The 26,805-nt window shown below is 32.8% G+C and overlaps 1 protein-coding gene across 1 annotated transcript in view; it reads left to right on the top strand.

Annotated features, from left to right (window-relative positions):
* Positions 1 to 24,694, top strand: part of LOC120142298 (cytokinin riboside 5'-monophosphate phosphoribohydrolase LOG1-like) — a 32,366-nt gene extending 7,672 nt beyond the window's left edge. Inside the window, exons 2-9 of the mRNA XM_039157030.1 lie at positions 4,405 to 4,416; positions 21,820 to 21,955; positions 22,063 to 22,160; positions 22,277 to 22,307; positions 23,025 to 23,124; positions 24,130 to 24,200; positions 24,285 to 24,428; positions 24,566 to 24,694. Of these exons, the coding sequence (XP_039012961.1) occupies positions 21,836 to 21,955; positions 22,063 to 22,160; positions 22,277 to 22,307; positions 23,025 to 23,124; positions 24,130 to 24,200; positions 24,285 to 24,428; positions 24,566 to 24,649 (648 nt within the window). The 5' untranslated portion in view covers positions 4,405 to 4,416; positions 21,820 to 21,835 and the 3' untranslated portion in view covers positions 24,650 to 24,694. The remainder of the gene's footprint in view (positions 1 to 4,404; positions 4,417 to 21,819; positions 21,956 to 22,062; positions 22,161 to 22,276; positions 22,308 to 23,024; positions 23,125 to 24,129; positions 24,201 to 24,284; positions 24,429 to 24,565) is intronic.
* The last annotated feature ends 2,111 nt before the right edge of the window (positions 24,695 to 26,805 follow it).

The raw sequence follows: 26,805 nt of genomic DNA, 5'->3' as shown, positions 1-26,805 counted from the left end.
ACATTTAATCTCTTTAGAGGGATGTCAAATTTATTCAATGGGATTGTCTTCACCTCATTATAACCAGTAGAAAAATAATTGACAAAAGCTTGTTGAATTCCGGCCTGATTTTTGTAAAGCGAATTCTGAAACTTCAGCTTATAAATCTGACTTTTTAGACCTCTAGAAACGGCTGAGAGATGGAAAAATTTTGTATTTTTGTCGCCTTGTTTGAACCACCTTAGCCTAGATTTTTGTAACCAATAACGTTCTTCCTTCCTAGCAATATCCCACAATCTAGCCTTCAACGAGGAAATCTCTGCCTGTAACTGAGAATTACAAGGATCCGACAACCATCTCTCTTCTAACGAATCAATCTTTTTACCAATCTCTTCCTCGGAGTCAAGATTCAACTCTCTAAATTCTCTCTCTCTGATCTTGGTCGCATTCTTAGCCAACAACAACAAATTGTTTATACCTATAACCACACATAAATCACTAATTTTTTTTACCAAAGTAAAGTCTTCCGCCCAATAATTGAACCATTTAAACGGTCTATTACACTTGCTTGACATCTTCTCTTTCAAAACAATCAGATTGTGGTTTGATAATCCCCTAGGTAGTGAGCATTGAACCAAACTGGGGCACATACTGAAAATTTCAGTAGAGATCAGGAATCTGTCGAGCCTACTAGCTACTGCATTCCAACTACCCCTGAACCAGGTGAACAAGCTACCATGATTAGGTACCTCAATCAGATCACAATCATGAATTAACTCTTCAAAAATCCTCGACGTAGGTGCATAATCCTGAGCCCCTATTCTTTCAGACTTCCACCTAACAAAATTAAAATCACCTCTACTATGATCAGAATACTCCAATTAGAAATAATATACTTCAAAAGCTCAAAAAATTATCTTCTATCCCCTTGCACATTCGGCCCGTAAATATTGATAATCTCAATCTCCCTGTTAGTCGAAACCAATCTCCCTTTAAGAGCTATCACTCTCATATGAATGGATATACTACTAACGTCAAACAAATCCCTGTCCCACATTAAAATCAGCCCGCCCGATGCCCCTTCAGCATGAGCAAAAACTACTTCCTTAGCGAAATTCCCTATTAATCTTCTTCGTCGAAACCCACTTAACTCAGTCACTTTAGTATCCTGTAACAAGATCAAATTAACTTTACTCGTAACGATTACCCTATGAGCATCTCTTATTTTTTCAAGTTTCCTTAAACCACGTACGTTCCAAGATAAAACATATATATTATTTACCATAAGCTTGAAACACCCACAAAGATAGACGCATGCAGTGCGCACAACAAAAATAGACTAACCCAATTCCTCAATCGCTTCCAATCTCTTCAGCACAACCCCTCTCGGACCTGATAATTCCACTCCCAAAGCTTCTGCAACAGCTAGGGCCTCATCCGCTTCAATGGTTGTGCTCTTCTTGCCACCACCATGATTCCCAACTTTTAATCTATTTTGTTTCCCTCTGCTACTAACAATCTTCCCTTTAGCTCGACCCTTGACTCCCTGTTTTTTCCTATTCACCTTGCTTAATCTTGAGGAAATTAAGGCTGGTCTGATTCACCCCAATCGAAGTTGGTTTTGGTAAAATATCCCTACACGAATTTATAGGTTCTTTGATCATATTGAGAGGATTTACAATTGTAATACCACAATGATCAGTAGAATAAAACTCATCCATCACTCGTAAGGAAGACACCTCATCAATTGGGACATCTAAAAGCCTTGAGATATTAGAAATCAATTGGGTCTCCCAAATGAAATCCGATTCCATGTTAATAGCTATAAGCCCAACGTTCTCATCATAAGCATATTGTTCGGGTGGCCCAATATTAGAAATAATGGGAACATCGAGCAATCCTTCATCAGAGGCACCCACACCTTCCAGTTCCATGTTGGTTTCTGTATGAACTGACCCACCTATCAAAAAATCATTATTATAATCGCACCTCTGGCTAACCAAAGCATTATGCTCCTGCCCATACGAACCTCCCTTGGTACCAACGCCTATAGCACGCTCATACTCGAATAATGGAGAACATGTTTCTTATTCGACATCCACACAACACTCTCCACCCCCACTATAGTACCATCAATGAAAGCTCTAGCTTATTCCTGCACTTCAGTAAGAATTTTAATATAATAAAAGCATCCATTGAAAATTATAAAGATTTTCTCAGGGATGAAAGATTCGGATTGAACTTCTAACAACACTCTTGCTACATCAAACCTATCTCGATTAATAGTTTCTTTGTCTATCAGAAGAACTCTACCCCACATGCTTCCAATATCGTTGAAAAACTTTTCACTCCAGATATAAAGGGGAACATCCTTCAGAGAGACCCATACTTTAATTTTAACTCTGTTCTCATGACCTTCCAATAATTCCAACTCATCAAACCATGAACGAATCCAATCTTCTCTTTTTGACCAACAAGCCAGACGATCGGATTCATTACTAAATTGGATAACCAACATCAGATCATGCCAGATGCTAACCTTCACATCCAGACCTTCTGCTCTAAATGTTGTTTGGATAATATATTCATTAAACTTGTTTTTAATTTTGCCAACTAAACAAGATTTTCTCCATGGTAACTCCTTCTTAGGGATAAAAATATTCTTGTATGTAGCCTCGGCAACTGTAGAAGATCTGGCTCCCCCATCTTCGGCAAAATTAACATGTACAACAACATCATAACTTCTATAGAACCCCTCCTGAAGACCATCAAAATTCTCACAAGTCTTACCCCCAGCAACCTGAACACCTCCAAGCACTTCTTTGAAACTCCTAGCATCCCTAAAAGCTGGCTTCCAAACCTTTTGAACCCTTCTATCAACATCTACCCTCATCCTTGGGCTGCCAGACGTTTTATCATGGAACACTATGATCTTGAACCCGTCCATCACCCTACCATCCGCTCTAAAAACAACATTATTTACTTCAGATTTGCTTCTGAACCTAACAAACGCAAACGTTGATCCAACATATTGTCTTTTTCGGTTCTTATACGCAATGAACACATCCAAAACCTCACCATAGACCTGAAACGATGCCTTAAGAGTGGAGACGTGAATCCTTTTACTGACATTGTTAACAAAAACCGTGAAGCCGGTGAAAAGATAAGCATCTCTTTTCCCCTCACCAAACATGCCTGAAGCTCTCGTATCCATTGAGATGAAAAGCTTATTAGATGATGATTTTACTTCACCTAACTGTTAGCTTACGTTAGGGGTATATTGTGGATGATTTCCTTTCATATCTACACTTTAGTTGACATATGAATCCTTAGAAAGTAACTTAGTTAATGAAAAGCCAAACCAGAAAACACAAATTATAAATGTCAAAGTGTGAGCTCATTTCATTATTATCATCAAACTTTAGGTGCTCATGTTATTTGACTTCTTACCCTTTGAATGCAACAAATGGGATATTTATCAACAAAAGTTTTATTACCCAATTTGCTTTTTTACTTTTACCTACAAATTAATGTAACACAACCCATAAAGATATTAACGTTTTATAATTGAGTTTGATTAAATTAAATTAAATTTAGATTTGACTTAATAGAATAAGATTATTAAATTCAGATAATTTCGAATTTGTATCCCATTATTCTACATAATGAAACATCCTATAGGTGTCAAGAAATATATATTTTTTAGATTGAAATAGAGCGTAAAAAGTATTTTCCATGTAGTAATTTCACTTTATACAAACAACAAAGTAGACACTTTGATGGAGTAAAGAAACGAAATTACCTGTAAAAGAGGGACAGTTTTAAGTAGTATACATGTTCCATATAAAACAAGAAACAAAATTAGACCCCCAAAGAAGTTGGTCGAGTCCCACATTTCTCAGCTAACACCACTGGACCCATTGCCTTTTTTGCCATTGCTTTTGAAGTTACACATAATTTAAAGTTTTAATTGAATGTTTGAAAAATGAGTCAGAAAATTCAGCATTCCAATGAAAGCAAAAGTGGTAAGAAAAACAAAATAGACAATGATTTTAGGGGAAAAAAAGTAGTTGTGGTGTTCCTTAATTGGACAACTTTGGGCCAACGAGTTCGTTTAAAAAGCCGAATTCATTGAAACAAACCAGTCCTAATTATGTTCTTCACCATTCTTAAATTACAAGAACAAGTGTGGTGTATGTGGCAACAGAGAATGATAATGTTGGATTTCATTGTTCCAAGTGAGAGACATCAAGTGGTAATCCCATAAACATTTGTTTGGCTGCTGAGGAATTTTGGCGTCTTATGGAATTCTGAATCAACCCTAATTAATTATGCACCCATTTTAACTTTCAGACATGTTATAAGAAATCACCCACAATTTGGTGACCCACAAAAAAAAGTTTGCAGTTCCCCGTAGGACTGCACTTATTATTATTTGTGAATGAACTTTTTTTTATTGACGTGTAACTTTTAATTACTTGGATTTGTATAACACTTAATTCATATAATTAAAATTTAAATATTCTCTAAATTTAATTTTTAGTTTTGTTTCTTTAACACATTAAATTCAGATCTCTTGTGATGGTAGATATATATGTATTTATAATTCGATTTGCTGTATTTATGACTTTTAAAGTGCTACGAGTACAATTAGAAGTACAAACACAATTACACATAATTAGTCTCAAACTTCAGATTCTATAGTTCTTACATATAGTGGGACTTAAGTATTTGAATAGGCATTTAACGATTGAATTGACAATTAGGCCAACACAGGGATATAATTGATACAATAGTAATATTTCAAGGACTCAATTAAAATGTTTTAAAGTTTAACAACTAATTTAAAAAATATATATGGTGTTATAAATTTGGGTTTATAAATCATCACCAAGACATATACGTTTAATTATAGATTGTTAAAAGAACATATTAAGTGGCCTTAATAGTTAAAGAAGATGTTGTTCTCTCTAGAAATTCTAAATTCGGGTAAGCTACATATGTAGGATATACCTTGTAATCACCTCAGTTAAAAGTTTTGACCTTAATCATTTGGATGAAATTTGTTTCTTTAATTCCTTGCATGCTTCAAATTTATGGCAAATAAGTTAAGCAATATGAAATCAAGTCATAAACAAATGGCCGAATGTACCTTTCTTTTGGAATTTATTTTCCCTCAGTTATAAGAATGTGCAACATATTTAAGTTTGGGAGAAGGTACATTCGGTATGTATATATATAATGTTATTATAAAGTATGATACATAATTAAATAGTTAATTATGTTTTAAATGTTTTATGTAGTAAAGTATCATAAAAATAATGTAGATACTAAAAGTTGTATTTATAATTTAATGAGAGTCAAATTATAAATATTTAGAAATATTTTAATGATCAAAGAGATATTGATCATCAGAAAACAAGTTACATTGTATTTTTCATCATCCCCATCAAAATATTCTACAATATGAGAAAACTTGTTTTTTTATAAGAACAAAACCTTCAAGACAATCTCGAATAATGAATTCATTTACATATAATATTTTATATTTATGGTTTAACATGATAAATCTATGTGATTATAGTCAAAATTATTCGATATAATATAATAAAAATATTTATATAACTATAACCAGAATCAACCATTACAATGCATAAATGAACAAATTGATAATTGAAATATATCTAAATATAACTCGCACTTAAACTACAATAATTTTGAGCTGAAAATCTATACATGATGTAATGATGAGATTTGAACCCAAATACTCAACATCTAAAGCCTCGGTGTTGACAAAGTATGGGAACGCATCATTTATAATTTAAGGTGGTTGTTTGATTAATGTTTTGGTGAGGCATTGCTTTCACTCCAAATTCCAAAATGATCGGCGACTTGTCCTCCGATGTTGAATTCGTTGAAAAGTGAAGAGAGAGAATTCCCTTTCATGGAATTTGAAATTTGGAACCAAAGAAGACTAGTGGTTAAGGTTTGTCAACTTTCTTGACACATCGGTAAAGCAAGTTGGAAGAAGAAAATATATATATATATTCAACTACTTTGAATAATCCATAATTCTTCAACACAGAGTCATATCATAAAAAAGTAAGCCATACATTTGAATTCCGTAAATAAATTTGCATCTAAAAAATCATTCAAATAGACTCTTTGATGTATAGTATAGTTGAAGGGAGAACGTAGCATTTAAGAATCATCCCATGTGATGTTGAAATGGGGGAAGAAAATGACCAAAAGCATCAATTTTAACTTATAATAGTAATGCAAGGAAAACAACGTTAAGTATTAAATCATTTTGAAATTTATGCGATATAGTTTTTTTATTTCAAATATAATAATTATTGGTAAAAATGTGTAAGTATTAAATTGAACCAAAAAATTGTAGAGTGACATTTTGGGTTTCAAAATATGGGTTGTGTTCAATAGAGTTTATTCAAGTGGTAAGTAGTTTGATATCATTTAAATAAGTCTTGAGTTCAAATATTTGTGTATGCAGAAAATTATCGCTAGGAGATTCACCCACCAAAATTAAGTATACGACACGGGTCTATCGGATTAGTAAGAGATAAGCCTTGAGAACTAGCTGAGAAACCCAAAAAAATATGAGTTGTGCCATAAATAATCATCAAATAATTAATTTGATTACTATTAATTAAAAAAACATAAAAATCTATTAATGATGTATGAATCAATCCCTAAGCAATTTGCAAGCATAAAAATAATTAAATCTATGGATAAGGGTGGTTGAGTGTTGGCGTTTCATAAGTAACAAGCACTAAATCCCCATCATTGAGGCTTGAGAACATGGTTAGTAGTCGACAGCAAAGATTGATTGAGGGAAACGAGCGGTACAATCGTCTTTAAAAATTTCAGATTATTATATATTTTAAATATTTTTTATATTTTTTATTAATAATATATTTTTATACATTTAAAATTTTATAAATTGTCTTGTCTAAAATTCATCTTAACATAAAATCATACGTCCATCCCAGATCAAGAAATCAACAAGATTTCAATACTACTTTTGAATTCTAGTTTATGTGACTACTTTTTTTAGTAAATAAAATATATATTATAGTGATTAACCATGATCAATAGAGGAAAAAAAGAATTAGAATGCAGTTTTTATTATTTATTTTTATTAGAAAATATTTATTAAAAAAATAAATTGTAAATGTTGAGATTTGAGTTCATTTATGTTAAGAAGTATATAAAATATTAATAAAAATGATTTTTGAAGAGGACAACGTAACATTAAAAAATTGAATAAAAAAGTAAGTTTTAATTACAAAGGTGGTCCAAATGTCAATATTTAAGATTATTAATGACCTTTCTTAAGTTTGAACTTTCTTCAAAGAAACATTAAATAAAATTCTCTTTTAGTTAGGTGAGTGGTGATTATCCATCATAGAGTGGTCCGAAGAAACAAAGAATGCTACGAAAATCAGTGGATGTGATGGTTACAAGGTAGCACAAAAAGAATCTTTTTATAATAATAATAATAATAATAATAATAATAATAATTGTTATAATATTTTATAATATTATGTGAAAGAGATTTGTGCATTATCCGATTAGGTGAAGGCTAAGCAATTTATCTTTTTAAAAAAGATAATTATACTTATGCAGATTTATTTATTAGTATAAATGTGTATAAATGAATTAAAACTATTTTTTATTTATAAAATTAAATTAATATTAATGTTTTGTCATTTTAGTCTTCATTTTCTTGAGTTAAATTTAATTCTTCAGGGTCATTCGTGATTCTTTAACGGAAAAATTAGTTAAAATGTTTAAATTTTGATATCATTGACATGAAAACTCATCTAACAGTCCAGATACATCTTGTATAATTTTTTTTTAAATTTTAAATATTTTTATTTTTAAATTATTTATTGATGTCATAAAATAAATAATGTCACATCAATATTAAAAAATATATTTTATAATTTGAAAATCAAATTTATCTAAAATAATAATAAAATTTAGTTTAATACAAAAACAAATATAAAAAACTAAATTTATTTTTATAACATCTAAAAAGATTAATTCTTTTAATTGGATAAAAAATTATAAGCACGTTAAGACGTGGGGACTAAGAAATCCACCAAGTTCTAAAAAGCGTAAAGAGGTGCAATTTCATAGGAGACCCGACAAATAGGGCAAAAGAAAGGAGGGCTAAACCTAACTTTCCTCCCTTCCCACTAACTATAATCATCAAACTTTAGAATTTAAGTTGATCGTTATAAACCTCTACTAAGCAACTTATTTTTGACTAATTCTTTTATAAAATTATTGATAAATGAAAATATTATTCTTTCTAGATGACTCGAGTTCGAATAATTACATTTTTAAGATGTATACTGTTAATAGATTAATAAAATTATGAATAGATTATATTTTATAATCATCTCAAACTTTTAATAAGAACAAAATAAAATGTATATCAAAGAAAGAAAAGAATAAAAATGGTGATGGGTGCTTCCCACTTGCAACAATTTAAGGAGCTCAACATCTTTATCTCGTATAATGAAAATTGTACAACGATTCATGTTGTTCTCATTACACGTACCAAAGAAATGGTGAGCTACAGAACTTTGTTGGGGTTATTAATGGAGCAGGCAAAAAATGAAATTTAAAAGCTTACAAACTTCGGTGGGAAAAGAAATTAAGTAATAGGCGAGGGCCATTTTTACTAAAATTGGAAGGATGAATTGGGTAAAGTCTTTAAATAGGTGTTGGTCTTGGATTGGTTAGTTTTGTCCATAAAATGGTTCAGCATGTTCATTTTCTTACAACGTTATTAACATGACATTGGTCCGCCTGGTTTTAAAGATGGGAAGGCGCACGTGTCGAAGAAGGGAGGAATAACATGTCCCATGGGATAATTGTCGTCCTAGAGTGAGAAGAACCAAAATTTCAACGTTCCATTTTCTTAATTAATAATATTAAGGATATTAACCGTTAATTTGATTTCATATAAAAATATAATAAAATAAAAAAGTAAATTATAAAAATTAGAGTAAATTAGTCGCATTATATATTCATTTCTCTCGATACTATCAAAGTACATAAACTAATCACTAAAAAAATAAAAATAAACCATATGATGAAAGGGTTTAAAACCTAATCAAACATCTCGAAGAAAAATTATAGATACAAATAAATACTAATATCTATGGTAAAGAATAAACATCATCAACATTAATATAAAAATTATATAATAAGAACGATATGTTAGCAAACTAGCTTTATCACAACTCAATTGTGACATGTATTTTGCGAGCATATATCCATATAAGGAACTAACCCAAGGGGCCAAAGTTGAAATAGATCAACAAAATAGCTAAATTAACATTCAGGTTAGATCATGACGAGTTTTTTTTGAAAGATAAGATTATGTCGAATTTAGATTTATGGTGAAAAACTTCTCACATAATATGATATTATATTATAATTACCTTTTATATATTTAGAAATAATTACAACCATACTCTTCTTTTTATATTAATTTTATGAATATATTTGTACGTGTACATGTATATTGTGAAAGAAGCATGAGTTTTGAAACTGATGTGTCGCAACCGCCTTTCGGTTGGGCCCCGAAATTGGGCTTCGACTTGAAAAATGTGGATTGGAGTCGCCACCGATCATTTATTTAAAGATAAATGGGTTGATCGGATACCCTATTTCTTACCTGATCTGCGTCTTACCAGAAATATGTCGGGCTCGGGAGTCGGTTACGGTCAAGGAAGGATTAGCACTCTTGAACCGCCCTTTCGGTACTACGTAATTTCCAGTTGTCTTAATTAAGAAAAATAACAAGTTAAATTAAAAGATAAAATAATGATCCAAAATTACTTACCTTTGACGGATTTACAAATATACCCTTTAAAAGTCAAAATATGGGTTAGAAGAGATGAATAAATGATAAATAAAGTAAAACAAATAAAATAAGGAGATTAAGTAAGAAATAAAGTAAATATAAAATGAATAGAATATATAAAATAAAAAACAATAACACTAATATATGCACAACAAACAACTAAATAAAAATAAAATGATAATGCAAATAAATAAAACAAGTAAAAGAATATAAAAACATAAAATATAGGATAAATATAAAAATAGATAAATAAATGAGTAAAATATATAAAAAAGTAAAAGCATATATATATATATATATAAGTAAAATAATAATAAAAAAAGAAAATCAAAAGTAATATACGTATATATACATGCAAAATAGGATATATAATATATATATATATATATATATATATATATATATAATAAATAATAAAAAAACATATATACATATATAATAAAATTAATAGAAAGTAATATGCATATATAACAAGAATAATAAAGTAGGAAAAAAATGATTTAGGGGGGAGAATTAAATATTTTAAAAAATGAACACGCCTCGGGGGTGGATCTAGGTTCGAAACTTCGAAATCCCACCCTTTTTTAGTCATCGGCGCAACCCACGTTTTGGGTTATTCGAACCAAATCTCAAGAAAAATAACGTGCACATGCGAGAAATGAACGAACCAATGTAAAAAAAGATGCTACCTTTTATTTCCTTTTCGAATCGTTTACAACAACTTTGCCTTTGTATTTTCCGTGCCTTCCTATGTGTTTTGTGTGTAAATCGTGTCTTACAATGGTGAGTTACAATGGCTATTTATAGTGCTTGTGGATCCTATCTTTAGGAATTTAAATAATAGTAGAACTCTATCCTATTTTTAGGAGTTTGAATCCTAGCAAAATTTTATCCTATTTTTAGGAGTTTGAATCCTAAAATTCTATCCTATTTTTAGGAGTTTGAATCCTAGTAGGACGAAAAATGTGTGTTGACAGCTGCCCCTCTTTGCCCATAGTCGTGTAACGGGGATAGGGCAAAGATTAAAAGACACACTTTTCGTTCAGTGGAGTTGAAAATTAACTCTGATGTTTCAATAACTCCCTGTCGAATTGAGTTACGGATGACTCCTCCATCGTGAAGTCGAGTTCATCTTGAAATGATATGAAATTAAAGCTGTAGTTCGGAATTTGAATCGGTACGTGGCTTCCCGTTACCCTTCGGTCTTCTTCTCGGTTTAAAGACCTTGGATCGGAATCGAACTCAGAAATCTTCAATGACAGATAGCTTTTTCTTGACTTAAGCTATGCTGTTTGAAAATGGTTGTTTGTCACTAAGGCACGGCTAACCCAGGTCCTCTTCTCGACTTGAAAACCTCGACTGCAACCGGAAAGTAGTGCGATTGATGTGTCATCGAGCTGAATGGAGTCGAACTCGACAATTTTGATGGCAGATAATCCTTCTTTGAGTTGGATATCCTTCGTCGTGAAGTTGAAATCCAAGTAAGTAGCATTGTTCCAAGTCCAATATCCTCCTTCGTGAAGTTGAAATTGGTTCTGGAAATTTTGTTGACAACCAGCGGTCCCTTCGTGTGAAGTTGAACTTGCGTTGTCTCGAGTCCAATATCCTTCGTTGTGAAGTTGAAATTGCTCTTGAATGAAGTTTTGTTGACAAGCAGCGGTCCCTTCGTCGTGAAGTTGAACTTGCATTGTCTGGAGTCCAATATCCTTCGTTGTGAAGTTGAAATTGGCTCTTAGATTGGGAAGTTGTTGTTGACAAGCAGCGGTCCCTTCGTCGTGAAGTTGAACTTGCGTTGTCTGAGTCCAATATCCTTCGTTGTGAAGTTGAAATTGGCTCTGAGATTGGGAAGTTGTTGTTGACAAGCAGCGGTCCCTTCGTCGTGAAGTTGAACTTGCGTTGTCTGAAGTCCAATATCCTTCGTTGTGAAGTTGAAATTGGCTCTGAAATTGAGAAGTTGTTGTTGACAAGCAGCGGTCCCTTCGTCATGAAGTTGAACTTGCGTTGTCTGAAGTCCAATATCCTTCATTGTGAAGTTGAAATTGGCTCTGAAATTGAGAAGTTGTTGTTGACAGGAAGCGGTCCCTTCGTCGTGAAGTTGAACTTGCGTTGTCTGGAGTCCAATATTCTTCGTTGTGAAGTTGAAATTGGCTCTGAAATTGAGAAGTTGTTTGTTGACAACCAGTCGTCCCTTCGTTGTGAAGTTGAACTTGTGTTGTCTCGAGTGCCACGATATCCTCCGTCGTGGAGTTGAAATCGCAGATGGCCCCTTCGTTGTGAAGTTGAGCCTTGACTTGAATATCCTTCGTCGTGAAGTTGAAATCCAAGTATTGTATGTTGCGGGTGGACACAATTCCCTTCGCCGTGAAGTTGAAACCGTGGAGACCCCTTTATTGTGAAGTTTGGCTTCGAGCTAGATATCCTTCGTCGTGAAGTTGAAATCCACTCTCGAGCAAATTGTGTCGCTTTGAGTTCAATATCATTCGCCGCGAAGTTGAAATTGACTCTAGCTAAAACCTGAAAAAGTTATGCATATATGTGATGCTATGGATGCAATGCTCTTAGGTGTGCCTAAAATGCATATGCAACATATGTTATCTTGGGGCTTTAGAGAGAAATCTCGATCTCCAGTTGCCTGTCTGGAATCTTGATTCTTGAATCTTCAAATTTTGATCCCTGATCTTGAATTCTTCAAATGTTCAACTCTGATGTGCACATTCTATTTTTGATTTGAGAAATGCTTCTCGACCATCTCAAGTATGTGCCTGAGCTGAGTGTAACGGTTCAGATGATGCTTCAAAAGAAGTTATCTTGAAAGAGATAGAATTCATTTCAAGGGAAACGATCTCAAAGATATCTGTTGTTTCATGAGAAACGGTCTCAAGGGAAACAAAATTATGTTTTAAGGGAAATAAATTTGAAGATTTTGTGTTTCAAGAGTAACTGTCTCAAGATAGACGAAAATTGATTCAAGAGAAACTGTCTCAAGAGAGACAAAACTTAGTTCCAAAAGAAACTGTCTCAAGGGAGACGAAATTTGTTTCAAAGAAAACATATTCAAATATTTTGTTTCAAGGGAAACTGTCTCAAGATAGACGAAATTTGTTTCAAGAGAAACTGTCTCAAGAGAGACAAAATTTATTTCAAGGGAAACTGTCTCAAGAGAGACAAAACTCTTCTAGTGAAAACGGTCTCAAGCGAGACAAATCTTGTTTTAAGAAAAACAATCATGAGTGAAATAAATCTTCTTTCGAGTAAAACAGTCCCAAGTGAGACAAAGTCTGTTTTAAAAAAGCAATCTTAAGTGAGATAATCATCTGCATTAAATGAGATTGTCTCAAGCGAGACAAAATTTATATTGGAAATGTCGAATCTGAAAATGAATGTCGATCTTTTTATCTGTCGAGTTGGTTGAAGTGTAGCTTCTTGCTGCTGAGCTAAGCAACCGACATCAATCTGTAAAGGTGCTTTTGAATCGAGTATCCTTCGTCTTGAAGTCGAACTTGACTCTAAAGCTGTAAAAATTATGTACGTGGAAAGAAAATGATAGATATGACGCTCTAAAATGTATACATAAGATGCATGTAACATGAATTGGTTATATTTTATCTCCTGAAAAGGTCTGATAATTCGCATTAGGATATTGAATCCCCAAAGATGCCTCAATATCCAAAAATGCCCCAATATTTGATGTTGAATCTTCAAAGATACCCCAAATGTTCCTCATTTCTTGCTTCATCATTGATTCTAAGCATGAGCTTTGTGTTTGAGAGTCACATGTCATTTACCAAGATCCACTCTAGAGAGACTGTCTTGTTTGAAAAAAAATGTTTTTCTTTCTCTTTTATTATCAATTAAAAGAGTTTCAAAAAATGTTTAATCCCAAGTTTTAAAAATATTGCCCCTTTCACGGTTTTACAATTGAGACGAATCATAAAACTAGAGTTCATTGGATATCAAAGAATTAATTACAATGTTAATCCTTCAATAAATTATAGCTATTTGACAAGTGTCATGATCAAAGCTATCTTTCAGAGATGGTCAAGTAAGGAAAGGATAAAAAGTCTCAGGTCATTGTGTTTGGTCAAAGGTTTGGCATTTGATGCTCAAAGGTTTGGTATTTGATGCTCAAAGGATTGATGGGGTAGCTTGCATGCTTCTCTACTGGAAGTGTTCTCTGACTCCCAACCTTCGTTGTCACACTCGGTTTGTGCGATGCCTTATCAAGGAATTTGTGTGATCGCCTCAGTTGCACAATTTTTATATTCGAAACCGCCTTTTCAGGTTTTCAACTCGAATCCTCCTTTGGTTTCAAGACGTTATTCAGGATTTACGTCTTGAACCCCCCTTTTTTATTTTTCTCTACCATACATTAATTACATTGTTTTTTTGCAAACAAAGATTAATCCTGATGGGCGGGATGAAATCTGAAGATAGTCTCTTCTGTTTAGAAATCCATGTATGATTAGAAAGGACTTTTAAGGCACGTAATGTAGGCCAGGGTTCATGGTTATGAAAGAAAAGGATAAATAGGCCCAAACAAGTGTTTCAGGGTGTTGAACCAAGGATCAATTCATTTTGATGCCTTCAATCTTGTTTTTGCTCAAAATGTCTCTTTCTCTTAATGCTCTATGATCTTCGAGTGAAGTGATTCAGAGATTCGGGAATGATTGTGCTTGATCAATCTCATAGTTTGAAGCTTGATGTGCCATTTGTCTTTAGGGAATCTTTGCATGTGCTTTTTGTCCCTTTTTCTTTTTGATTTTTGCTCTTTTTTCCTTTTGTTCTTGTTTCTCTTTTTCTTTGTGTTTTTTTTTGCTTTTTTGCTTCTTTTCTTTTTTGTTCTTGATTGGATCTTCGCACTTGCCATTTGGTCCACCTTTTGGTGTCTCCTTTTGATTGATGTCTTCACTCATGTGAGCAGATTTCTTCCACCTTGCCCCCCAATGTGGAGGGTGATCCTTGGTTAGGGTTGAATCAGAAGAAAAATACTACAGGCTCAAAAGGGGACACAAGGGATATATATTTTCTCTTGTTGTGAAGGGATAAAGAAAGAAAGCCGTTCATCATTTCATACATGGAAGTCCTCACAGGAAAGGTATCCCCAGGGGGATAGATTTTCAGGATTAATTCTATTCACATGAAAACAGTGTAATTAACGTGTGATAGAATTATTTCGGATGAATTCTTCTTTTTCCCCAGATGTCTCAATGTTCAAGCTCCCCGCAAGATGCCCCAAGTTGTGTCTTTAGAATAAAGCTCATGTTCAGATGAACAACTCAACGCCTTGGGTCAAAATGTCAATTTTGAGTCTAAAAAGACAGTGGTGTGATCTTATTGACTCAAAGAAAGGTATGGGTGTATCAAAAAGATAAAGGCAATGTTCAAGAATTTCAAAGGGAGGTAATGTCAAAATTTGGTCTTTTTGGTAATGACCATGAGTTATTTTGGGCAAAGAATCAAGGTATTTTATTCTGGGGTTTGAGAGAGGATAATAAATGTCTAATCTTGTCATATGTCAAAAATCTATAATTCTTGAAGAGTTAAAAGAATCCTTAATTCATTTAATATTCGAAGAACTAAAGATTAAAATTTGTTCAATTGCTCCACCTTAGAAAGTAGCATAAATTCAATCGTTTAAAAGATTAAGCAAACATGAAATATCAATGACGTGTTCAAAAACAATCCTCTAAGTGCAAATGGTATATGCCATGCCCCCTTCTTCGGCTGTCAATGCCCCTGAATCCATCAGGTTTTGGATCTTGCACTTCAGCGCCTTATAGTTCTCAGAGGAATGTTTGGAGCTTCTTATGTGGTAACAGTTAACAGCTTCAACATTGTAGTCCTTAGGATATGAGGATTCTTTTCTTAGATCATCCTAGCCGGCTTTGTCCTATCATCAGCTGATTAGGCTCTTTAATGTTACAATCTTGCTTCCATGTGGTTAAATTCGCTTCATCGAGTCCTTCACGACTTAATTTCATGTTTGTGAAAATGCTTAAAATGTAGATGAAAATGCAAAAAGGCAAAAATGCAAAATGCAAGAATGCACGAAATGTTCGAGGCATTGATCCAGAAAAGTGTCCATTATTATAAATAATCCTTATTCAGACAAAAATGTTTTATCTTGTAAGAGATATAAAAACAATAAAAGGTATGTTCGGACTAAATCTTCTAGACATCCATCCGAGATACTTTCTTCCATGACTCGACTGCTTCTTTGATCATCTTCTTATAACTGTCACCTGATACATAAACTCTGATATAGATAATCCATATGTTGTTGGGACAAACTGATGTGCCCCATACTGTCTAAGTGCCAACAACAGAGCATACCCAACTGCACCTCAAAGTCCAAATAGGGTCATAGTGTCAGAATTCCCACACTTGAAAAGAACATCACTGAGGAACAACCAGGGGGCTCTCCAGGTAATATCCCGGTCCTGAAGATGAGTGAATACTTTCATCCATTTCTCTTTTGAAGCGCCTTCATGTCATGTCATGATGATGAACTCTCTCAAAGGTGAATACGTAGTGATAAATCTACAGTAGGCAACCCCATTAGTCTTTCAGAAGTGGATGTGAATCCAGAAGTGGATGTGAATCCAGACTTGAAGGAACTGAACACATCCAATGAATCTACCTCCACCAGCTCTTCGGTAATGGTTGAGAGACCAAAAGGTCTCGGCTGAGATGGTCGGTGCTGGGTTGACTCGTTTCGGAAGTTGCTCAAACAGTTCCACCACGGCTGCGTCAATGCATCCCAAAACCTTTGGAAAGATGATCAAGCCATCCAGACCTAGTGCAAAAAGGTCTATAGTCTTCCATTCATCACGGTGGTCCTTCATTAGTTCCCTTATGTGGATCCACTCAATTCCTTGCCCGTTACCTTTGTTTCGGAGTCGGTCAGTCACCCATTTTTCATCAACTCCTGCAATCTTAGCCAGTCCGTTCTTGAAAGGCTGACTCTTGATGTGTTTGATGTAGGCTCGCTCCAGTTTAATGCTTTCACAGTGCAATAGTGTAGTATACTCCTCGATGGTAGGTACCATGTCCTCCTGGTTAAAAGTGAAGCAACTGTATCCCAGGTTCAAAAATTGAACCAAGACTCTGATTAAGGGCTCATCGGTCTTAACATGAAGCAAAAATGCAATGCACCATACCGCTGACTGAACTTCTATTTCCGATCATTCTTCCAACTATCTCAGATGTCTCGAAGTTCTTGCACATTATTCTGTTTTAGGTTGATAGAGGCGTAGCTAACCAACACTGACACATAGCTTCCTTGAAGACTGTCTCCCTTTTCCTTCTGAGTCTTCTCGGACCATAGTCGTACCTCGGGTTTTTAATCTCTTGTATTACAACACCTTTGTCCATGGATTCAGATTATTCGAGTTTTAACAAACACGTTTTAGTGGATCAATGACCTCTTTTATGATGCAAGTGATGAAAATAAAATAAAAGAAAGATGAAAAGAGTTAGTGAGGTGAAAAAAAATAAAAAACGATCATAAAAATGAAAGTCCTACCCCACATGATATCTACCCCACATGCTTATTATTCCTACCCGGACATGATCTCTATCCCGCATGCTACTTTCAAACAAATCCTAACCGCATATTTGTCTAGTTCGCATGCTTTGAACAGAAACTAAAGCAGGAAACAAAGCAACCTAGGGTTTGGAATGAGATTTTGGGGTGGGCTCTAATTCTCTATGGTCTCCCGGTTTAGGTGCTAAAAAATGGTACCCGAGTTCTCCTTGCTGGTGCCCCCTTGGGCTTGCCAGACCCTTAGTCCTAATCCCATCACAGGCTTGTGTGGACTAAGTTAAACTCGAGAGGAAACATTCCCTTATGCCCATACGGAGAATAAATTCACACGAAGGCATAAGGTATATGAATCCCGAAGGTTACTTGCTAGGCCCATACGGAGAATAAATTCACACGAAGGCGTCGTTTTCACCCCCACTTAAATAGGGTTCGGAGCTCGGGTATAGAGCCTTTAGATGAAAAATCTTTAAGGGCTGAAATCAATAAAAAACGGTCAGTACAACTATTTACTTCGAAAATATAATTAAAGTAAGCAATAAGGATCGAAATGTTACCTTAAAATTTAAACTTACCCTTTTCATTAAAAATACAACTGGAAATTACCTTAGCCTGACTCACTTACGGTCCCCAGCAGAGTCGCCAAGCTGTCGCAACCGTCTTTCGGTTGGGCCCCGAAATTGGGCTTCGACTTGAAAAATGTGGATTGGAGTCGCCACCGATCATTTATTTAAAGATAAATGGGTTGATCGGATACCCTATTTCTTACCTGATTTGCGTCTTACCAGAAATATGTCGGGCTCGGGAGTCGGTTACGGTCAAGGAAGGATTAGCACTCTTGAACCGCCCTTTCGGTACTACGTAATTTCCAGTTGTCTTAATTAAGAAAAATAACAAGTTAAATTAAAAGATAAAATAATGATCCAAAATTACTTACCTTTGACGAATTTACAAATATACCCTTTAAAAGTCAAAATATGGGTTAGAAGAGATGAATAAATGATAAATAAAGTAAAACAAATAAAATAAGGAGATTATGTAAGAAATAAAGTAAATATAAAATGAATAGAATATATAAAATAAAAAACAATAACACTAATATATGCACAACAAACAACTAAATAAAAATAAAATGATAATGCAAATAAATAAAACAAGTAAAAGAATATAAAACATAAAATATAGGATAAATATAAAATAGATAAATAAATGAGTAAAATATATAAAAAAGTAAAAGCATATATATATATATATAAGTAAAATAATAATAATAAAAATAAAAAATCAAAAGTAATATACGTATATATACATGCAAAATAGGAAATATATAAATATATATATATAATAACACTAATAAAAAAACATATATACATATATAATAAAATTAATAGAAAGTAATATGCATATATAACAAGAATAATAAAGTAGGAAAAAAATGATTTAGGGGGGAGAATTAAATATTTTAAAAAAATGAACACGCCTCGGGGGTGGATCTAGGTTCGAAACTTCGAAATCCCACCCTTTTTTAGTCATCGGCGCAACTCACGTTTTGGGTTATTCGAACCAAATCTCAAGAAAAATAACGTGCACATGCGAGAAATGAACGAACCAATGTAAAAAAAGATGCTACCTTTTATTTCCTTTTCGAATCGTTTACAACAACTTTGCCTTTGTATTTTCCGTGCCTTCCTGTGTGTTTTGTGTGTAAATCGTGTCTTACAATGGTGAGTTACAATGGCTATTTATAGTGCTTGTGGATCTTATCTTTAGGAATTTAAATAATAGTAGAACTCTATCCTATTTTTAGGAGTTTGAATCCTAGCAAAATTTTATCCTATTTATAGGAGTTTGAATCCTAAAATTCTATCTTATTTTTAAGAGTTTGAATCCTAATAGGACGAAAAATGTGTGTTGACATGATGGAATCTGAAAAGGCAGTGTAAGAAGACATGTGAAGGAAGGCAAACTGTTTGGTTCTTTCACAAATTTGGATGGGACTGCAGAGGTACCCAACCGCTATTGCCGACTGCCCACTCCTATGTTGTGTTACAACAACAAAAAGCACACTGAAGTGTATGGCTTGTTATGTTACTATCAACCTCACAAAGCAAAAAAATTGACAGCCACCATTTTTGTTGTCAAATTATTAAGCATGTTTTTTAGGCTGCTGATTATTTTTTAAGTAACCCGATGCTGACTCCAAACAATACCTTATTCACACAATCAAAGCCTATCCCTCAATGTCATGCACGAGAACATGACATGCTAATTAATTTGTTTCTAGTATGATTAACTCAATTAATTCATATGATAATTTAATAAATATGAGGATAAATCTTTATCCTTAAATTATGATCATCATTTTAAATTATTCTTTAAAATTTTAAACATTCTAATTTCATCCCTAAAATACAACTCTCATTCTAAATCGATCTCCAAACTTTTGATCAAGCTTTTGAAGGATTTTGAGGGATGTTATTGGAATTTTCAAAAGTTTGGGGACCGAATTAGAATGAAGGTCATAGTTTGAGAAAAAAATTCAAATTTTTTTAAAAGTTTGACGATCAAGATTAAATACAGAAAGGAAATGAGTGAAGTTTTGGGAGGGACAACATGCCATGGTTTGGTCCTAGTGAGAGAATGTTGGGGCTTATATATCAATATAAGATAAGAAAACGAACCTATTTTAAAACTCCACTGATGGCTTCAACTCGGACATTAGGGTTGGCTGCAGGAGATGACGCACCTCAGTGAGATAAAAGTTAGCCACAGACAAATCCTCCGAATGAGAAGGAAGCTACGATATAAAATTCACGACACCGCTCTCTAGCAAAACACTGTCACATTCAAGAGGAGGGTAAAAATAATTAATCATGAAAAATGAGGGAAATAAAATATAATTAATCATAGAAAAAGAGGGAAACAAAATTAAAATTAGTTAAAATTAGGAGGTCTAATTTACTATTTATCCTTGTGTTTTTCTAATTATAAAAATTGGCGGGGGGGGGGGGGTTGACATTGGCCCTTAGGATGAAGCATAGCTTCGTCCCTGATCACATTATATAGATAATATAAAGAAAAAATGACATCATTTTTAGAAAGATTTTTGACAACTTTAAAAAGAGAAATTAACCTTATTTTTTTTTAAATGATAAAAAATTTAATTTTTTTTCACAACACTTTGATACTGTAATTTAAAATTTCTAATCTGTCCACGTGACTATCCAAGTTGTATTGTGGATGCTAACTTATACATACTATGGTTAATGATAAATATAGACCTATTTAAAAAAAATTGACTGAGTTTACATTATCGATTAATTATTTAATTATAAAATAATTGATACTTTTACAAATGGTTATTTATATTATTATAAAAATAATTTTTTAAATTTTGATATCATCTTTAAATAAAATAACTTAAAAATGTGAATTGTGGATGCATCAAATTATATAAATGATTTCAACGGTTATTGGGTTTATATTATTTGGAACTTAATATTTTGTAAACTTAACTTTTATTTATTCGTCTTAATACCACAATTAATGTTTTTAATGATTTGGATAAAAAATTAAAAAAAAATTAGTCACTTTGGTCATTTAGTGTCACACTTGAGTTCTCTAAATTTAGATCAAATTGAATTATGGTATTAAAAAGTGTAAAAATATATAACCATTTTGTGCATTAATTTTCTTTACAAAATTTCATTAAAAAAGTGTAAAATTAGTCGTCAACACTTTAAGCCATTGAAATTTGTATGAATTTCATGCATCTCATAAAACTTTTATTTGATCAAATTAAATCACTATACTATTCATTGATGGATTAAAAAAAATTAAGGGTGGACACACGTCTATTAACAATACAACTTTTTTATATCTGGGTGGCAAAAATAAAATCTCAAGATAAACTAATAGAAGGAAATTTAGATTTCAATATGGACACTTGCCCACCTTAATGCAAACATAGATATGTCATTAACACTATTTTAATAAATAAAATATGTGATTCGTACTAAATTAAAGGTTTCTGACTTGCATGATATTTGATTGAGTGATTCAAAATATAAATTACTTGAGAAATAAAAGAAAATAGGGAAAAGAAAGAAGAATTTGATTGGAGGGGGATAAAAGAAAGGGGTAAGGCAATAATGATCCGAGTGTTTGATCGCAACGGGGGGCATTGGACCATTACAACATGGAGTTTACGCATGCCAACTCGACAACGTTGTAGCCTCTGCCAACGTTAGCCTCTGCCAACGTTATATATATATATATATATATATATATATATATATGCACTCCCGACACCACTTTCACTCTCAATTTCCCTCTACTTTTTTCTTCTTTATCATTCTTGTTTTGTTCATTGAAGCAGAAGATATCTTCTTAGTTTCTTCAAATCAAAAATGGAGAGAGAGATGGAAATGAAACAATCAAAATTCAAGAGAATTTGTGTGTTTTGTGGGAGTAGCCCTGGCAAGAAGAGCAGCTATAGAGAAGCTGCTATTGAGCTTGGCAGGGAATTGGTAACCCCTTCCCTATTCCTCGGTTTTAATGCATTTTCTTTCTCATATTTTCAATACATACGTGCATATATATACTGAAATGTTGTGCTTTTATTTTACAAATGAAGGTTTCAAGAAATATTGATCTGGTTTATGGAGGAGGCAGTATTGGGCTAATGGGGTTGATTTCTCAAGCAGTCTTCGATGGTGGCCGCCATGTCATTGGGTACTCTTCATTTTTCTTTTTCATTAAAACTCACTCAAAGCATTCTACTTATAAGTTGATTGATGGATAACAAAACTTAGATTTAATGGTGTGTTCTTCATGTTTGATATCTGCAGAGTGATTCCCAAGACACTCATGCCTAGAGAGGTATTGTTTTCTATTTTTATTATGTATTATGAAAATAATCCCAACTCGAAATTTTAATTCAATTGATACGACTACTCCACATAATTCTGCCAAGTAAAAGAGGAAATAAATTTTTCAGTTTTGTTTATATAAAAATACTGTAATTTTCAACTTTCTAATGGTTGACATGAATTTCTGCTTCTCTTTTGTCATCTTTTTAAATACGGGGTTTCACACTGTCTCTTTTGGGTCTCATGCAGGTTCCAACTTGGACTTTTCTTTTTGTTGCTTCCCCACCCCTTGTTATTTATTTATTATGATTTCATTTTAAATGGAATTTGACATAAAATTCCCCCAATGGGGATAGAGGTTGGGTAGTCTCCCTTTAAAATTTTAAATTCTCATATAATTTAGATATTTTCTTTATATTTCTATTGATAATTTGTTTTTGCCCTTTTAAAATTTAATAAGATTATTTCCTTAAAATTTTATAAATTCGTCTCCTAATATAAAATCTCACAACCATCCCTAGAGCATACGAGCATTCACCATTGGTGTCCCTCTCCTATGGGTTTTGTTTTGCCCACCATAAACATCATCATTCTTAGCATAGTATCTCGTGTAACTCATCATCATTGCTTGTTTAATGAAATCAAAAGTTGGTATCATTTGGGCATTAGGAATTTTGCATTGCTTTTATATTGAGTTGGGTGGGTCATGAGTGATTGAGATTTGCAGATAACTGGAGAGACAGTGGGTGAAGTTAAGGCAGTTTCAGACATGCACCAAAGGAAAGCAGAAATGGCTAGACAATCTGATGCCTTCATTGCCCTACCTGGTTGGTATATAATCACAATTGAATCATGGTTTTAATACAATAATTAATATATGTGTGTGTGTGTTTGATATCTCTGTTGTGGTTTGATGATTACGAATAGTCATAATGTCCCTCTCATATTATCTCTCTTTATAAGATTCATCATCTCCTTCCTTAGTCTGCTAAAACTATCTACATCAGTCACAACCACCATTTTCCTAGAATATAACAACCCTATGATGCAGCAGTAGTCCCGGACATGTGGTTTCAGTGTACCAGCCCCAATCCTGTTTTCTATAACACACGTGGTCCTTTCTCCTCTGCTCATGCCAGATCCTATGCTGATAATAAAAATAACAATAGGGTTTTGTACCCATACTGATATTATTAACCAATCTTTGTTCCATATCTTATGTTATTAACTGGGGGCGTTTCTTGGACCACATATTTGTTTTCAAATATAATCATAATAAGATGGGCCAAAACTTGACCCAAACTTTTCAAGAGACTTGTATTAAGTGAAACAGAGTTAGTTTCATGGGAGATCCTCAAATTATGACCCCTATTCCAAATTTGTCCTTAAACTTCAAAACATCCTATTCCAATATTCAAACTATCACCATCATTCCAATTGAATCCTTCATTCATTCTTTGTTATCTTTCTGTTAGTGACATGTGCTCCAATCATGACAACACGTGTCAACGTCTTATTGGAGTACATATCTAGGGAAGGTGAAAAAATTGTCCTCAAGTTCGGTCATGAAAATCGAACTTAGGACACAAAATTCCTATTTAAGGTTCTAGTCAATTTTGGATTAGGGTTATCTCGAGTTCAGGTAAATGATTTATCAGATCATGTTATTTCAGGTGCAAATGATTTTGAGTGCTTTTTCCCCAATTTGTGTATGACACTCAAATTTAAATGATTTCAAGTTATTGATTTATATAATCAAATCACCTTTGGATTTAAATGAATCGAATCGAGTTTTTAGACTTAAAATAATGAATGATATTGTATGAATGAAGGTGGGTATGGAACTCTGGAAGAACTTCTTGAAGTAATAACTTGGGCTCAACTAGGAATCCATGATAAACCAGTAAGATTCCTTTTTCTTTCTCTTGGAAACAAAGAAATAATGGAACTTTCCCATTTGATTAAAGATGGTTGAAAATGGGTGCAGGTGGGATTGTTGAATGTGGATGGATATTACAATTCACTACTTTCGTTTATTGACAAAGCAGTGGAAGAAGGTTTCGTATCCCCAAATGCACGCCATATCCTTGTGTCTGCTCCCACTGCCCGAGACTTGGTCAAATCCATGGAGGTATGAACCACACATTATCCTATGGATTGAATCTTAGTTCAGCTAAAAATAATTCGGATTGTAACATTAAAGAGAATATAAGTCTTAATACGTTTAAGCACACATTCGTTTAATGATAATTGATCATCCGTAAACAGGAGTATGAACCACAACACGAAAGAGTGGCATCAAAAGTCTGTTGGGAAACAGAAGAATCAGCAAAATATGAAATCTCTAGGTGAGATGAGACGTTCATGCAGATTCCCAACTAATTTTTAGGAGATCAACTTGTTCCTGCAAATGAGATTTTTTTTCAAGAGTAAATTAATTTCCTCTTTTTCTGATATATATATATAAAAACACCCATTTATCTATTCATCTGAAGCTTGGCCTTTTTTTGTTCATTTGAAGTTGAATTTTGATTCTCTAATAATCAAAAGTTTCTGATGGATGAAAAGAAACTGATCCCATTGTTGGACTCTGTGTTGTAAAATTTTGCTTGGTGGTGTTAAATCCAGGCAGTTTGTCATTCTTACTTTTTCCACCGGTTCTTTGCAATCTTTTCGATTAAATCTAGAATTACAGATCTTATAATTTTGTTAATTATGAGATGATGGATTCAATTACTGACAAATAATTAACGCTTCCATGCGAGTCTTCTCATTTACAAGTTCCTAACGCAAAGAATGCATCTCTTTGGTTTGTATGTGTCCTTATCTGTTAATAAACTTATCCAAAGTGAGCAAGTGATTATTACAAAGAATACATCAATGTTTACTTTCTACTTAGTACATCAGTCATCGAATCTCTCAAATAAATTAATGCATCATCATCAGTCTTGTTTCTATAATTAAAAAACTATAAATGAACATGATTAAAATGATATATAAATGTCAATACGTGTTTTGATTTTTCTTTTCTTGAGATAGTTAAGGAAGCTATATCAGCAAATCATGTGACCATCACCTGCCTGCCTCGAACAAATCTATGGAGGCACCATCCCACTAAACATAATTTTGTATAATTAAGACCAAGAATCTTCACCTTGACTTCCCCGAAATTAATTATTTTCTTCGGGAAAACAAAAACAAAAACACACATACAACTAATATAAATTAGTGGAAAGTGAGCTGCACATGCGGACTCAGTAATTGAGAGTTTTTTATACAAAAATTGTTAGGCAATGTAGAACTATGGCAATTGTAATATATAAAATTGTTTAAAATCTTTGCCACTTATTGAAGCTCAAAGCTGACTTTTCTTAGGCTTACGGGGTTTTGACTTTTGACTAAAGCTAGGCTTAAAAGGAAATGAAAATAATAGCCACGAGTTTGCATGTTTTTATGAATCAAACAAAAATTATATTTAATATATTAAAATAACAACAGCCATAAGTATCATATTATTATTTATGTTCTCCAATGAGTTAATACAACGGATTAATCAAGTAAAAACTTTTTTTTATAATTAATAAAAAAATATTAATTATAATTATATTCTCCAGCGGATTGGGACGAAAACCTCTACCTTTATACTACTCAATCAATATTAGTCGATCAGGTCGAATATCAGTGGTTATATTAATAAAAAAATTAATTATAATGATGTTGTTGGCATTTGCACGTGTGTGAGATCTACTTTCCATGTTCTTACATTTTATGTGAGGTAGACAGGATTAATACTTAAAAGGGCTAATTATCAAAATTATGATTTGTTTGAAAAATGTCATCTTAAATGCAATGATTTTAAGGTAGCTAGATTTATTGACGAAATAGAGAAAATTAAAAATATAAAAAATTATCATCGATTTTCTTTATTTATGTGTGATTGAATTATCTAAAAATATGTTATTTTAATAAATTTTTTTAAGAAGATACTAAAAAGATAATTTTGAACTATGAAATAAAAAATTAAGTTTGAGAACGTGATTACACGTGATAAATGATTAATACTTTCATACTTTTACACTTTTACAACACCGTTATAAAAACATTATCATTTAAATATATTATCATTGAATTTAAAATAATAAACTTAAAACCAATATTTAAAATAGTTCCTGATAAATTATTTAGGCTAAAGGGATATTTTTTTGTAATAGGCTTAATTATTATTTTCGTCATTATTATTTTTACATTAATTTAGCTCTCGAAATTGTTTAGGAGCATCATCATAATCTTAGAAGTCTATTAATCATTTTGACTAATAGAACCATTAGTCTTATACGTCTATGAATTAAGAGATTGTGTTGAAATATTTATTAAACACAACAATTAGAAAAAATCTCATAATTTTATTATTTACTTCAGTGAGATTAAAAGATTAAGTTAAAATTTTGATGAATTTTCTAACTGTTGTGCTTAGCAAATATTTTATTATTTATTTTTTAAATAAATGT

This window comes from Hibiscus syriacus, unplaced genomic scaffold (genome assembly GCF_006381635.1).
Source record: "Hibiscus syriacus cultivar Baekdansim isolate YM2019G1 unplaced genomic scaffold, ASM638163v2 tig00110821_pilon, whole genome shotgun sequence".
Classification (NCBI taxonomy): Eukaryota; Viridiplantae; Streptophyta; class Magnoliopsida; order Malvales; family Malvaceae; genus Hibiscus; species Hibiscus syriacus.
This window is presented reverse-complemented; position numbering and strand designations above follow the sequence as displayed.